Here is a 16,480-nt window from a genome sequence, read left to right as displayed (position 1 = left end):
GTGAGACAGAAGGAGGAGCAGGAAGAGGAGGAGAAAAGACTGTGTGCTTGGGAGGGGGCTGTAATCTGTTAAGAGCAGTTTTAATGATTGGGAGAAAAGGCTGCATCGATTGCAAGACATCTAATCATGCAAGTGCTTTTCATCGTAAACGCTGACAAGAGGCAGATTTTGCTCCTTCCTTTATTACTTAAGCTCTAGGAATTATCATTACAAAAGTGTTACATGAAAATGATCTGCTCTAACTCGATCAGGGATATTTTAATATATTTCTCTCAGGTTCATATTCACTTTGTTCTGCAGTGTTCCGCGCTTATTGTGTTTCAGCACAAAGAAGAACAGATGGCCAACACAGCGGACATCTCCAAGAGGGGGGACATTCATTTTCCTGTACTTTTATTTAGGTCTGCAATCTCTTTTAGTTTAAGTTAATTATTATTCAGGATATCACCACTTTTAGATTGAAATGTTTTTTAATCCATATTGGTGCACATGTGATATAAATGACCTCACTTTTTTCAAATCGAGCCCTGCCCACTTCGAAACACCGGGAAAAAATGCACAACTGAAACCACAAATCAGGGCAATCTTTTTTGTAAAAAATAACCAATATCGTTGTGTCTTTGTCAAAATATGCTATCCATCATTTAGTAGAATCGATCATTAAGTAGAAACAGAAATAAATGGTTTTGAGGGACTGTTATGTCTATAAGGTCTGAAATGAAGTTGTGAAATTGCTTAGGCGAAGGAGATGTTAACAATGAGTCAATATGTTTTTAATAATAATATGTTCAATTCAATAAATATTGTTGATTTGGCATTTGGAAAGTGGCTAATTTGCTTTCTTGATAAGTTAGATTGATGTTTGTAGTAAGTACCGGTTGATTTATATCGTTTATATTTATTTTGGATAACAGGACCAGGACTTTGGAGATGGTGCTAGTTGGATTTTCTTCCTTCTTTTTTATTTGTATACATTAGGTCAGATCCGGGCTAGCAGCTTTCCTGTTTCCAGTATTTATGCTTAGGTAACTAGTTGAGCAAAAATATTAGACCTATACCGTGAAAACAGTGGTATAAATCTTTGCTTAACTATCAGGAAAAAAGGAAATAAGTATATTTTTCATACACTTTTCCTTTAAGATTGTGGAATAAGAAGAAACACAGAATAAAATGTGTGACACATTTAATTTAATCTCTAATCTGGGACAGATGCCAAGTTATTGAGAAGCATATTTGACACGTGTTACTATTAAGTGAGATTTTCCATCAATATAATATGTGAGCTCAAGTCCAGATCAGCAGAAGCCATGGATGTGAGTGTGATCCGTATTTCCAGGCCCAAATGGGGTATGTATGCAGTACTTAATGGTAGTAATTTAAAAAATGGGCCATAAAGTTGATTTAGGGCTGGCAGAGAGACAGATCAGCCAGAGTTTAAACAGCAGGATGCTTCATCAGGAATATGCTGTGTGGGCTAGCGTTGAAAAAGAATAGGGAGTGGGGAGTAAGGGGGATGGGGTGGGGCTTCTCTGAATATACTGTCTGCATGCTGCTCTATCCTAACATTGCTAATCAGTTTAGGTGTAACAGATTGATTTCAGTTGAAGGTTTTTTTTTTTTAAATAGATGGCTGGATAGTGGATGTTGGCATTAGCCCTGAAAAAATAAAAGTGGAGAGGTAACCGAGTCCTCCGGTGGGATTCAATAAGGAATGGACCTCCTTAAATGTCCTCCATGTTTACAGCCTCTGGGACTAAGAGAGGCTTTCATTAGATTACGCCTCGCCCATTCGCTCCTTCTCTCACACAGTCTGTCTTCCTCCCTCCTCCTCATCTCATCCCACTGGCTTCCTCCCTCTTTCCCAATTAGTTAAAGGCAAACCAGATGAATGCTCCCCTGGGAAGTCAATATCACTGACCCAACACACACACATATACAAAAGGTAGGCGTTTCACCATGTCAGAGAAACCAAACATTGATGTTGAATATTCACCACTTTTCTTTGGTTGTTTGGACATTTAGCCAATATGCAATTGGCTTGTAAATAAAATTGCTAAATGTACATTTCCACTAAGGCAAGGCCTGCCAGCGTAATGGTCAACAGATCATCGTTACACATTAAAATAACATTTGATTTGAAGCCATAAACTTGTTTTGACCACAACAAATCATTGGTAATGCAGTGGCCTTGTTTGTTTGTGGGCTGTAAAGACAGGGCAATGAATGACAATCTCAGTTCATTTCCATCTCAAGCCAGTAAGTGAAAGAGATAAACTTAATTACTCACCAAAAAAAAGAACGTAACTTTCCACTAAATTCAATTTGAACAATCTCAGTTGGCATGTGGCCAGACTGAGGGTCCGCATTGCGTTCGGCCTGCACAGAGAGCTGGAAATGAGCCCTGAGTCACTGACCTGCAGGAGAGAGGCTCTATCAGCAGAGCTCATCCATAAAATAGTTTCGATGAAAGCTTTAAGCGATGTACTAATTCTTGAAATGATGTCTTTACCATGCAGTTTAGAAAAAAGGCTTAAGAGAAGGATATATTTAAAGGGGCCCTATTATGCTTTTTGGGGTTTTCCCTTTCCTGTAGTGTATTATACAGGTTTTTGAAATGTAATGTAAATGGTTTCAGAGATTCACGACGATAGTGGTTTTCATTTACAGCAGCTGATGTGTGTGTTGTTTTGGTCAAAGTGTGATCAGGGTGTGACCTGTCGAACGTTGAATCCGTCACAGAGCAGTTAATCTATGTGTCTTGTTTGTTTGGCAGCAGTTTGACAGTTGCCTGTTGGTGAAATAAAGAAATATGTGTCAAAGTATGGGTTATTTTATATTAAGTTATTTCATTCGTTTTTTTTAAATAACTATTGATACACTATCTGTGGGTAAAATAGACAGCCAGGATTGATGTTGTTTGTATTTAATTTACAGTATCTGACGGTCACGGTTATCACAGTGACAAAAATGTCTTATAAATACTCAATATTGCCTGCTTATATTGGGCATGATGGCCCAACAGTTAGCATATTTAATGGATAGCTATCATGTTATAAATATTATGGCACAGATAGACATATTTAAGTTGTTTCACTGTAAAGACTATAATCCCAGATCCAGGGTATCTCTTCAAAAAAAATCAAGACAGGTTTATAGTGATTTATTAACTGATTTACATCCTGGTTGACAATGACAATATTGAATAAGGATGACAGGGTACAGATCAGCATAACTAATCACTAATTGAGCGACTGTAATTGTGCAATTTGAGAATAAGCGAGTGCGTGTATGTATTTTTATTTGTAGCTTTTGATAAGAAAAGTTTAACTGAATATTATATATTTTAAATGTTGAAGGCACAATCTGAAAAACAAGATTAAATCACATAAACCAGTGTGTTTGAACAAACAGGATAAACAAAACATATTACTGAAATGACAAAACTGATTACAGTATGCAAATACATTTTAGTCCTTCAAAAACTCAAGTGTTGAGTATTCTTCCTGTTCGTCATTTCCAAGGATTCCTTTGAGGAAATCGACAACTCTGAAAAGATTAATGTGGAAATCTCTGGAGGTCTTATCCGACTCGACTTTACCGCCCCCCGACCTGCACAGATCCTTCGTTCCCCAGCTGACCAGCGCAACCTGTGAGAGAAATTCACTTTAGACAGTTAACATGAACTCAAATGATGTTGCCTCAGTGTTTAACATGGAGTTTCATTTTCAATTTGCCATAACTTTTGGTGCTTTTTGTTAAAGTGTTGGATACACACACAACAAAGACGTGACTGTACCTGTATCGTACGATGCTCATAGTTCATGAACACAGCACCCCCTGAGTCACCTGTCACAACAATAATGTTAATTGATTAGTGAGGCCCAAAAGGCTAAAGAAGTTGCTTAACTACTGTGTCTGGGTGCAATTCAAAGTTACTGGGCGTTGGTGAGAAGAGCTTGAAGAGGCCCTATTATGGTTTTTGGGATAACTAGCAGCTCCCATCAAAGCAGGGATATAAATTGTAATAGAAGAAACACACCTTTACATGCCACATGATCCCTGAAAGGAGTCAGACCTCCAGTGCACAGGAAGTTATCCGTCACAGCAACCTTTGGATCAGTCGCTGTTATGTTAGGTGCCTCCAGTGCATGCTTGATGCAATTATCTCTCTGCATTGGTTATGAAGAGTAGAGCAAAACCACAGCTCAAAGTGACTTGAAGGTTTAGAGTAAGTAATGAAAAAAAAGCTCACAATTATGCACACAAAAAGCACAACCCAGCTCAGTAAACTCACAAGTCCACCAAGCTTAGCGTGGGCATCTTTTTCATCAACCGAGCTTCCACTCTTGGTCAGGAAACTGACTCTTTCAAGTTCTTTTTTTAGCAGCAGCTCCTCTGTGTTAAGAAAACACAAAAACAGTACAGGACATTAAAGTGAAGCTGAGACTATGGATATTTTTATTTGAACTGCAAGGCAACTCAATTGACAGGGGATGACTGTATGACATATTTGGGGGAGTGGGGGAAAAAAAATGTATACATTTTTTTTATGTTAGAATATAATGCCAATCAGATCATTTATTTTTTAGGACTAGGACAATTTACCTCTACACTGCATTGCAAGAGAAGTGCTGTTACTTTTAAGCACTCAAAGGTGGGAATGCTATTTTTTTTCTCGGCAAAGACATTTGTAGCACCCCAAAATTAAAAAATAAAGACATATTTTCCTCTAACATGTAGTGCAATTTATCAATCTAAAGTGTTTTAAGTTGTCAAGATGGCTGCCTTCACTGAATATAAGGGAACTAGATGGCACTCGGCTTTTGGTGCTCAAAGCTAAAAAAATAAACTTGAAAACTAAACAATAATGTCCATATAAAGGAATATAGTCCATAGCCTGTTTACTTAAACTAATCCACATATTTAGTTGTGAGTGGTTTCATTTAGGATTGTTTTCTTTCTACCAAACTACACCTGACAACAGTTCACTCTGCAGAAGGAATCATTAAACTGCTCATGGACCAGAGTCTGATACCTCAAATACTCTGCAACGCACACACAAAACAATCCAAATTGAGCAATTGCACTTCTGGTAAGAGTACCATACCAATATTTACTTTTGATTTTGTGGTGAGCTGGAAACATTCAAAAGGTCATCTAAGGACTGCATTTTGGTGTTATTAGCTCAATTAGCTAGTTAGCTACAGTAAAGCTAACTGCTAACGAGTGTTGGTATTTTAAGAGTATTGACAGCTGCCTGATATAAATAGAAAGCCTACATTTGTTTCTGACATAGCCCAATGTTTCAAACATGATTGTTTGGGTAGAAATTCTGCCACTGTTTTCTTCACATTGCAACAATAACTAAGGGGTGAGAGGCCTAGCAAAACTACATTTTGGTACATAGAAAAAGTCAAATGAATTTACACAGGAAGTTATGCCTTTATCTTGTTACAGTATGTTGGTTACTTCACCTTGCTGCTTGCAGGTGGATACTCCAACCAGTTGCAGAGCGTCACTGGTCTCCTGGGTGCAAGGTATGCAAATAGGTCTGAACGACAACAAAAACAGTGCAACATGGAAAGGATGTTTTTACAAACTTCTGATACAGAATATATATTTCTAAAAATGCAGTAAGCCTATTCCCTATACCAATTTTACCAATTTATTTGAAAGGTCCCATCATATGCTTTTCTGGTTATTACCCGTCCCCTTGTGTGTTATGTTCTGCATGTAAACGGTCTGCAAAGTCACAAACCCTCAAATTACACCCCGTAGCGAGTAAAACTCTAACACAGAAAATACCTGTCTATGCTGCCCCAGAACACCTCGTTGGAGATTTCTCTTTTTCCATTTGTTTCTTCCGGGGCATATTGGCATCACCAAGTCCAAATGGACCAATCCACAGAGCTCCGCACGCACGCACACACACACACACACACACACACACACACACACACACACACACACACACACACACACACACACACACACACACACACACACACACACACACACACACACACACACACACACACACACACACACACAGACCCCACGCAGCAACCGGGAAACGACACCAGTAATCCAGCTCACACTGTCCACTCCTCGAGCCCCACAGGGCGGACCAGCGAGCCCCGCAACATCCCGCCAACACAGTACCCACACTCCACGCAGAATTCTCATCTGTTTGTCATTACTGCTGTCATTTTCTGGTTGCTAACAAACGCCATTGTAACACATAAACAAACACTGATGTTCAGCTGTAATGGTGGTTGACTAATCAGAACAGATTGGGCGAGCTGACCCATCAGAGCACAGTGGGCTCATAGGGAGGAGGGGGGGCAAGAGCCCCAACAAGGCGTGAATACACATACTATACAGAGATGCTGTATGAGAAAAATGATTTTAGAACATTGAACAATGTAAATCTATTCTAGTAGACCTCAACAATGTAATTATGATCAGTAGAAATGGCCAAGACATGGGACCTTTAAAAAACCCGGGCCGGACAGTGAATGCAACATGAAATCCAAGTGTACGGTGAAAGACGGTATTTAGGGTCTCACCTCACAGAACTGGAGATTTGAACATACTCCTCCAGTTGGATGAGAGCCACATCATAGTCATAAAACTCTGGCACGCCTTCTTTCGCTTTACCTTTAATGTCATACTTTGGGTGTAGTTTGAAGTATTTCACTTTTTTCACTGTAAAAGACACACAGTCAAGTATGAGTAGTAGATACAAGATACATTTAGTTAGAGAGTCAAAAGCTGAAGACTTTGACACTTATTTTTGTAAACTTCTAAAGGATCATTAAATCAGATACGTGAGTGTGATAATAAAAGAGCCACGAGTAACCATACAGACATTAAATAAACGATTATCATTACCTCTGCCCTGTCCATCATCAATTTCAACTCGGACATCCTCCGGTACATTTCCAAATGTGAAGCAGTGAGCGGCGGTCAAGACAAAGTAAGGGTTCACCAGAGAGCCGATGCAGCTCTTTGAACGGCCGTCAGTCTTAAGATTGAAAAGGAACATTAATGTTTTTTATAGTTTAGTGTAAAAAAAACAACAAAAACATGGAAAACGTGGTGGCTGCACAAATGTTTTTCAATTTAATCGACTGATATCTTTCGATATGGGTTGTTTTTTATGTAATTCTACATCTGTAGGTCAAGCTTTATTGGGATTGACTAAGCCGAGTACCTTAATATTAATTAAAAATAACATAATTTGTACAAATACAACATCTATAATATATACATGTATATTTACACTTCGAATATATTATGTCGATATATATTTTAAACAAAAGCAGAATACAATTCTTTTTACGACAAAACGCTATACTTATTTGAACATGAACAATATCATTCAACAAAAATCCCCCCCACCCACCGTTCCCTTTTTATTTTATTTTTACTTAGTGGGAGTAAAAGGCTAATGCCCTAATGTTATTGTTTGCTATGGTAACATAGTGAAAATTCACCTGGATAATAATGGATGCCCACCATGGATACTTGTTCCTTGCTACTTTTTGTGGAGATCCAACTATTTCATACTCCTTGTGAAGACCACACAGACCCTTAACCTCTTCTTCATCTAGAAAATAAAAATACATTTATGGTAAATATACAGAGGTGGAACAAGTACTCAGATGTTATACTTGAGTAAAACTAATAAAACAGAGATCTAGAAATACTGTCGGGTATCTCCGTCCATTATAATACATAATAATTAATCAGTTGATATAATTTTGTATCAAAAATATGCACCTAAAAAGTCACAACTGCTGTAAAATAACCAATCAGAACAGACTGGGCTCTGGTTTCAGACAGAGGGTAAAAAGAGGTGCTGAAGCACAGGCAGTATGAGAAAATGAAAGAGCTTTTTGAACATTAAAGCATATAGACATGTCACAGTAGAGGCACTAAATACAAATATGACCCTGAAAATGAGCACAATAGGGCCCCTTTAAGTACAGTACTTGATTAAATGTACTTTGTGAGTTTCCACCACTGTAAATATGTAGTGGGTGAAGCAAAATCAATGAGCAACATCAGCTGTGTAGGGCTACGTATCATATATAGGCACAGATCAAGAGTGATGGTTCTTCTGCCTGCTCTTAAGTACTTAAGGAAACAAGAGAACAATGTTGATAAAAAAAATAAAAAAAATTGTTGATATATCTCCTTTATGTCAAATGAGAGGGTAGAGATACATAGATGTTGAACAAATATAAATTAAATAGATGTTTTACGATATTCCTTCAACCTTCTTCAAAGATAACTTACCAATTATTTGATCAAAGGTCTCTTGTAACTCTGTAACGTCCTTCATTCGGAAGTAGTGCTTTTCACCAAGCCCTGTTACGAGAGGCTGCAGGTCTTCATCAAAGATATCCTTTCCAGTCGCAAAAATATAAATGTCTGTAACAGAAAGAATAAAAGAACAATGTAAATGAAAACCTTTGTGTTAGGCGTCATCAGTGATGGAATAAATATTCAGATCCTTTAATTAAAAAGTACTAATACCACAGTCTATACTCACGTTAAAATGTCTTTGTTGAAGTAAAACTAAAGTATTATCAACAATATGTACTTAAAGTATCAAAAGTAAAAGTACTAATAGTGTAGAATGGCTCTTTTAAAAGTGTTTCATTATTATATAAATAATACCAGGTCGATAAGTAGTGTCTAAATCATATTAACACATCATGTTATTGTGCAAAACGTACAAGTGTCAAATAAATGTAGTGGAGTAAAAAGCACAATATGCCCCTTTGAGATGTAATGGAGTAAAAGCAAACCTTAAAAAATGCTGTATTTTAGTTCATATCCTCTGTTATATTCCAGCACTGGGTTATCATATATCAATAAATGTTACTGACAATATAGCATGTGTGTGGCTAGATGTTTTAAAATGAAACTCACCCAGATATGCCTCCCTTGATTTAGCCTCCTCTTCACCAGTCTGGTTCATGTATACCATATTTTTTATTTTGGCCACTGTGGGTTCAGGAGATCCGCCCATATTATACGCACCTGCAATGAAAGAAACCAGAGGAAGTACAGCGCTTAATACTTTTTTTAACTCGATTTAGCTTCGTGATCTTATATAGGAATGCATAAAATCTTTTATTTTAAATTAGTGCTGATTTGATTGCCTATCAATTCTTGTTTTGCAGTAGTAGGAACAAAGTTTAAGAGGCCTTATTATGCTTTTTGGGGTTTTCTTATTCCTGTAGTGTGTTATATAGGTTTTAATGCATGTAAATGGTCTGTAAAGGCTCACATCCCAAAGTGTTTCTCCCCCACACACTCCCCCACAGAGCCAGCTAAACAATCAAAGCAGACTGGGGCACAAAATAAAAATATGAAACTGAAAATTAGCATTATATGTCCTTTTTAAGTGTTGAATTGATGAACATCAAAGGTATTAGTCGAGAAGATTGCATTAGATATTAGAGTAGAATCAATCTTCTTATCCAACTCTTAGCAAGGTAGCAAATGTTCATCCCTACACAATTAAATATACCAAGTAGCTGGAAATACCGTCTGTAAATAAGATGATGACGTGGCGATGTTCTTTAAATTGCTCTATTCCCACTCGTTGCTTTATAACAGCCATTTGCTCCAGGGATTTCTCGAATACGAGGTTCAGATCTGTTCCTGTGTTCTTTTCTTTGAGTCAAAAGACAAACACACACAAACAAGAAAACATACATGTCAAGCTGTGTATCGTAACAGTATTTTGATATATGTTAATATTTACAATCACTTTACTCACCTTCGACTTTGAAATTTTCCACCATATCAATGATGGTGTTTCGTTCAACTGGTTTTTCATTAAAAAAATCAAGAATGTTGACAACTTCATGAAATCCAGAGGAGAAAAAGGCAATTTCATAGTTTGGATTCACGGTAAAGGAGGAAATCTGTGGAGACAAAAAGCAAATCAGGTCAAAACAATCTTCAGTGTTGTATACATTTTGTACACAACTTTATAAACAACTTTTCAACCAGCTGTTAAATATGTTACATCTGTTACTGTGCACGTCTTTATGTATGAAAGTGCTTATGGTTGGTATTTTGTTGAGTAATTGATTCATTTATCAGCAGTGAGAATCCCGTAGTGTGCACTGACAGCAAGCCAAGGGACTCGCGCCAAGGAGCATCAGTCAAGATTATGATGTGTAATTCATAATGAAATTTACTGCTAATGGGCTGTTGTGATGGAAGCCAAATGGGGAGGCATAATGTTTGAACATGTGACGTGGGCACTGTGCCAAATGTGCTTCTAAGTGTGTGTCAGAAAATATAAGAGGCTTCATATATCTCACACCAGAAATATGATTCAGGTTATTATTTTAAATTAAATTAAATCCACTATCCCACATAGTATTAATTAAAGAAGTAACGTTACATTTCTTTACTCTGGCACAATTACAACACTGTCCCTGCTAATTAAACCAATAAATAAATGCACAACATTTAAAAAGCCAATGCAGTTCAAGAAAATAATATAATTATTTATAAAAAAAAATCCCTGTTGCAGGAGACCCAAAGAGTAATACATTAAATAAGGTAATGATGCATTGTAAAATAAATAATAGTATGAAAAATACAGACAGATATATCCTATATATGTATATTGTAACCAGAAGAGACAATCCAGTTCATATATTAAACACTCAGTGCATTATTATGAATCGCAGGTCACTCTGCTTCTTTTAAAAATAGTATTTACTTTTTCCAAATTAAATAAAGATATTTTTTATTTAAAAATAAAATCGAATAGTTTTTTAAAAGCGCAATTCTTCCTTAATTATCGTTTCATTCTAAAATGCAATTCATCATTCCAAAGTCCTTGTATCTTAATCTATTCAAATAGGGCACAGCAAGTTTGGTGTATTGCTGTTGATTTGATCCGAATAAGCTGGCACTTCCTGGTTTACAGGAAGATCATTGTGGAAAATAATACTATACCGCTTCATAGTATCTGCATGACATTTACGACCCATCAATAGTGGCTTCCTCTGCCATGATCAGTAAAAACTCTGACATTTCCTTTGATTTCATTTGAGTCCAAGTGATTGATCAAATGTCCAGAGTAGTTACACTAACTGCCATATTTACAGCACGTTTTTAACATCTCAGCATATCCATTGCCAGCATCCATCAACAGCAATTTGTAAGTTCACTGCATGCGCTTCCTTTAGACTGAGTCCACAATCAGCGAAAAATATTCTCACATCTCAGCACAATGTTTCTGTCTGCATGTAAATTCAGCATATTGTAGAGTTAGTGAGGCGATTCTTTGAAAACTTTGAACACATACTGTCACAATATCATTATGAATAAAACATATTTGTTTTAAATCAAGTGGACGGATGTTTGTTTCTTACCTTTCTGATCAGTGTTATGATGGCTTTTTTCGCCTTTTCGACATCCTCCTCCTCGATGCTCTCAGAAATATCGACTGCTATATAAATATTCAGCGTCCCATTTTTGGAGATCCTGATCATTTTCCCCGACTGTGTGTCATCTAAACCACAAGAAAGGCTCTTATTGTGCCATACAAACAATCTACCACCATCATATTTATTCATTTCTACATCTATAGTTAAATGGAAGACAGTGTTAGATTGTTAAAACAAAGGTATTAGATTTACGTTTTGATGGAGCTTATATACCTTGTTAACAAAATAATGCTATAATAGCAGAAAAACTCATCTAGCATAGCTTTTAAATAATGTTAATGATCAGACATAGCTCAGGTACTTACTGAGAGACTCTAAAGTGGTGAGGCTCTCCTTGATAGAGCTGCCAAATGCCTGTGAAACCTCCAATGAAGTGTCATAGGTGTATTTGTCTGCAAGAAGCAAATCAAACAGATGATTGTAATAATTGTTAGAAAGTGAAGTGATGTTTTGAACAAAGCAGGTAAAGTGCTCGCCTATCACCATAGAGACTGGGGTTCAGTCTTCAGTAGTTTAAAAGGGTCCCAATTATGCGTTCTGGGGTTTTCCCTTTCCTGTCGTAGCCTATGTTATGGGTTTTTGTGCAAATGGTCTGCAAAGGCTAAAATCCCAAAGTTCCCCCCAGAGGGAGTTTCTCTCCCACATGCCTTAAATGCATCCATTGGATTCCTTTGTTTACTTATGTAACATAGTGACATCACTATGTAACACTCACACTTCTATTGGCTAGCAATCCAACACATTGCACGTCATGGGCTAAGGGACAGGCCAAAAAGAGAAAAACAGGAAATTGCAAAAAAAGATATACACCTAGAATTGCTAAATATTTGCTTCAACAAAGTGCATTGAAGCTGTTATGTCGTATTTTTGTGCTTCACATGTTGATAATCTCAGGTGCAGGTTTGAACATCTTCGTATGGACATGAGGTGACTTTCAATATTTCATGTAAGCATACAGATAACTTATTGTTTACCTCAGAGACTGACTCATCAGTTCCAATCACAGTGACCTCTATTGACTGTCGTATATATAAAGAGAGATTGGTAAATCAAAATTGCACATTAATCCTAACTTTTGAGTTTTAAGGGCATAAACCTGTGTAAATGGATTTGAAGTTAAGTCATGACTTCTGGAATGTTGCAACATATACGATGCAGTATTTATAAAGTATAGTTTCCGTTAGATTCAGTACAGATGAAGATCTCAGTTTGTAGGTTTCTGTCTTACAGTAGCACGCTGGCTCTTTGTTACTCCACTGGCCGTTCTCCAAACAAACTCGCTCACTGGACCCAACCAAAAACAGGTTGCTGTTGCAGCTGTATTTCACCGTCTCGTCAATTCCAAATATGTTCCCTGCTCTTGAAGCGCCAGGTGGGATACCAGGATCAGCACAATTGTGTCCTGCTGTGGTAACAAAAAACAAAGAAGATAAGTCATAAAACATTCAACCCATGAAGAAACAACCCAATGAGCAGTAGATGTCTGTTCAGGACTTACTTTCCCGGCTACAGATGGGAGTGGAGCCGCTCCACTTCCCATTTGGTAAGCACACACGTCTGGCTGAACCTCGCATTGTGTATCCAGAGTAGCACTCATACGTGGTCTCATTGTTCACAAAATACTTCTCTTGGGGTGGAGAGACTTCTCCATACTCCATCACAGTTGGGTCGGGGCATTCAACAACTGCAAAACAAAACGAAGCAATCTGAGTTATCATGTACTGTAGAGTCTGAGCAGGAGTGAGAAACAGCAGCATCACATCACTGACCCCTGCATCTCTGAGGAGTGAATCTCTTGGGCGCCATTCTCCAGCTGCCATTATGCTGGCACAGGCGGGTCACAACGGGGTACGGGTAGTAGCCCTCGGGACAGTGGTAGATCAACAAGCTCCCTTTCTGCAGCTGCTTGGTCAGTGTGTAATGACCTCCTTCTATTTCCATGTTCTCCTCTGTGCAATCACAACAAACCTGGCCTCCTGAAAAAAAGAGAAAAAAACTTATTTTTGGCATGGAGCTGTACTATTTACTTAGATTTACCGTACTGACTCCATGTACTGTAAGACTTTAACCAATGTTTTCACAAGCTGCATGGTTAATACCACGTAGGTGTCAAACATTAAATCTCCAAGTGTAAAACTTCAAATTGGTCTTTCAAGGCTTTAAAATGTGTTTCTGAACAGATTAAAAGTATATACGAGTGATCTTAAGAAAGGCTACGAGCTGTTTTGTTATTCACATTTCTCTTCACATACTAATTTATGTTGATGCTTTACTGAAAACATATTTAAACTGTATCAACTATTTTTCATTTGAAAACACAGTATAACATGTAAAATATGTATCTTTTGAAATAAAAGCAGCTCACCAAAAAAGTGGAGACATAAAATTGCAGCAAGCCAACTGCAGTGGACTGCAAATCCCATGACGAACCTTGAACCAGAACAATCTAATACAATGAAAGGATTTTACAGGAACTGTTGATTTATTTTAAAATATCAGGGGAGTTTCAGAAGGAGGGACTTGCTTAGAAAAGATCATGATGGTACTTATTAACTTCATGACAAATAAAAGGAAATCAATAGCGTGTGTCGCAGTAAACTTGTGAATTCCTGAAAATGTGACTTTATCAGGAAAGATTCAAACATTTCAGTTACAATTGAAATAAAATAAGCCTGGTTAATAATGCATTACCTTTGTTTGTTACTTGAGACTTTTCCTGAAAGATTTAAATATAATTCATGCAGTATGGTTATCTGTTCATGCTGAGCATTGTAGTCTAAATCCCTCTGTTTTCAACAACCTGAAGGTTAAATTAAGTTACGTTTGATCCTTGGTCTTTCCACTATGTATACACACACAATCAGATGTTGCATAAAAGAACAAAATAGTTGTGAAATCAACCAAACTTTCATCATTTCCCAAAATCCGCAGGCACTGTTGAGCTTTGTTTATTGACACATTGATTCAGGTATTGATTGAGCAGCCAGTTATACCTGAGTGGTTTAACTCGCCATTACTCAGTCATTTGAATGACTTGATTTTACTTAATCTGTTCATCAGAGTTAGTATTTTCAAACACTGTGAGGAGTCAGTCAGTGAAAAATAAATATATTTCAAATGTAAAGGTCTGCAGTGGATAGCATTTACAAAATTATTTGTGGTACCATTTATGATAATTTTTCATCACATTGTGGTATTTTGTCAATGAGTGCTAGTTCAGTACTAGAATGGGTTAAATGCAGATGTGCAATGTTGCTGTGTGACACAAATAAAGAGGGTTTCATCCTCCAATTCTTCTATTCTTCTTCTATAAAATGTTATGCATCTCAGGTCATAAACCCTGTGACACAATTGCCTCATCTCTAGCGCCACCCTCTGGATAAACTACACAGCCAGTAGACCCTTTTATACTCGTCTGTATTTCTTCCAACTAACATTGGGTGACATGTTATCGGAGGTGGGAGAAGTACTTAGATCTTGTACTTGAGTAAACATAGAAGTACCAGAGAGTAGGAATACTTTGTTACAAGTAAAGGTCCTGCAGTCAAAATGTGACTCAAGTAAAGTACAAAAGTATTGGCATCAAAATATACTTAACGTACCAAAAGTAAAAGTACTCATTATGCAGATTAGCCCATTTCAGAAAGATAATAATATGTTTTTCTTATACTTATTGATGCATTAAAGTGTTTATCAAAGCTGGTCAATGTGTAGCTAGTTTTAATGACTGTGTATATTGCAGAGTAGATGGGGATTTTACTCCAGGTAAAGTCGGTGTTGATTATATTTTACATCATTAATCCAAAGTAAGTTTAAAAGTACACAATTAACCTATTAATTGTAGTGTAGTAGAATTACAAAGTAGCAACACCTGACAACTACAAGTATCTCAAAATTGTACTTAAGTAAAGTACTTGGCTTATCAGGCGCCCGCAGCTCACAGCCAAAGTGAGAGAGAGAGATAGATAGATAGATAGAGAGAGGGGGTGCACCGGTACCGGCGGGGATTGTTGTTAGCTTCTGCTGCGCTAACGGATATAAGACGCTGTTTCTACAATAATGTGGAGGGAGAGTTATGTCCTGTCAGACTGAGGGGCTCAGTGAGGTAAAGGACTCTGAGTGTTTAGATAGTTCACTTTAGTCTAAGTTATCTCAGTGGGTCTCAAACGTTTTGATCACAATTTATGTAAGCAAATATTTCAAAGGGACACCTTTATAATTATTAGGATAAACAAAAACTGGTTTGAAATCATTCCAATGTATACTATAGGACAGTAAACCAAAACAATTGTTTAAAACTGGAGAGATTTACAAATATGCATAAATAAATGTTAACTGATAAAATAAGATATGAATGAACCACACAAATAAAACAAGTTAGCCTACATTTATTTGTTATTGGCTATGATAGGTTATTGGTTATGTTCACATACAAACCGATCTTTTTCACATGGGTGTTTAGAGTTGTATCCCCTAGATCAGTCTCTAGTAATTGGGCGCTCAAAGTGCACCAGATTGAAGTATTTTACTTTAAAATGTTTTAAAAAATCTTCCCGGGGGGGCACCCCCGGACCCCCTTAGAGGATGTGAGGTCCACCCCCCAATTAAAACATGTTCATGCAATACTAAATACATTTGAAGCCTTTTTATATAAGCTGTCCACCATATCAATACGTTTCTCTTTTTGTAGTGTATTGGTTTTGTAGGTTTTTCATTGCCAGCTAAAATCTTGCCTAGGGCAGCAAATTGGTCAGAACCAACCCTGGTGTCATCCCCACAGCACCCCCCATTTGAAACATGTTCCCACTATGGTACTTGAGTAAATGTACTTCGTTACTTGACACTACTGTGCATTTTTAGCCTAGTGGTTATGAGTATTTATTACGTTTCAAATTATGCTCACTTATAAGTCACAGTTGCATGATGAATAATACCGTGATAACAAGTTTTGATTATAATCTGATGAGGGACAGTAGAAAAATGAAAAA

At 37.2% G+C, this 16,480-nt stretch overlaps 1 protein-coding gene across 1 annotated transcript; it reads right to left on the bottom strand.

Moving 5' to 3' along the window:
- Nucleotides 1-3,145: 3,145 nt before the first annotated feature.
- LOC307017711 (complement factor B-like) lies at nt 3,146-13,994 on the bottom strand. The gene is made up of 18 exons (XM_079647431.1): nt 13,858-13,994; nt 13,262-13,468; nt 12,991-13,176; nt 12,721-12,897; nt 11,798-11,884; nt 11,418-11,557; nt 9,800-9,947; nt 9,565-9,693; nt 8,944-9,054; nt 8,305-8,439; nt 7,500-7,612; nt 6,895-7,027; nt 6,570-6,708; nt 5,475-5,551; nt 4,295-4,395; nt 4,040-4,169; nt 3,797-3,846; nt 3,146-3,647 (listed from the first exon to the last, which is right to left on the bottom strand). Exons 1-18 carry the CDS (start codon nt 13,913-13,915, stop codon nt 3,468-3,470), a joined length of 2,301 nt encoding a protein of 766 aa, XP_079503557.1. The 5' UTR covers nt 13,916-13,994; the 3' UTR covers nt 3,146-3,467.
- Nucleotides 13,995-16,480: the final 2,486 nt, after the last annotated feature.

The sequence above is a fragment of the Notothenia rossii genome, assembly GCF_949606895.1.
Source record: "Notothenia rossii genome assembly, chromosome: 9".
NCBI classification, from domain to species: Eukaryota; Metazoa; Chordata; class Actinopteri; order Perciformes; family Nototheniidae; genus Notothenia; species Notothenia rossii.
This window is presented reverse-complemented; position numbering and strand designations above follow the sequence as displayed.

What these genes read in the sequence shown, in the direction of transcription:
- LOC307017711 (XM_079647431.1), bottom strand. Translation starts at nt 13,915, where the DNA reads ATGGGATTTGCAGTCCACTGCAGTTGGCTTGCTGCAATTTTATGTCTC. An exon ending in TCCCATCTGTAGCCGGGAAA is followed by an intron (nt 12,898 to 12,990) that starts GTAAGTCCTGAA and finishes TTGTTACCACAG; the next exon opens with CAGGACACAATTGTGCTGAT. An exon ending in TGATGATGGACAGGGCAGAG is followed by an intron (nt 6,709 to 6,894) that starts GTAATGATAATC and finishes TGTCTTTTACAG; the next exon opens with TGAAAAAAGTGAAATACTTC.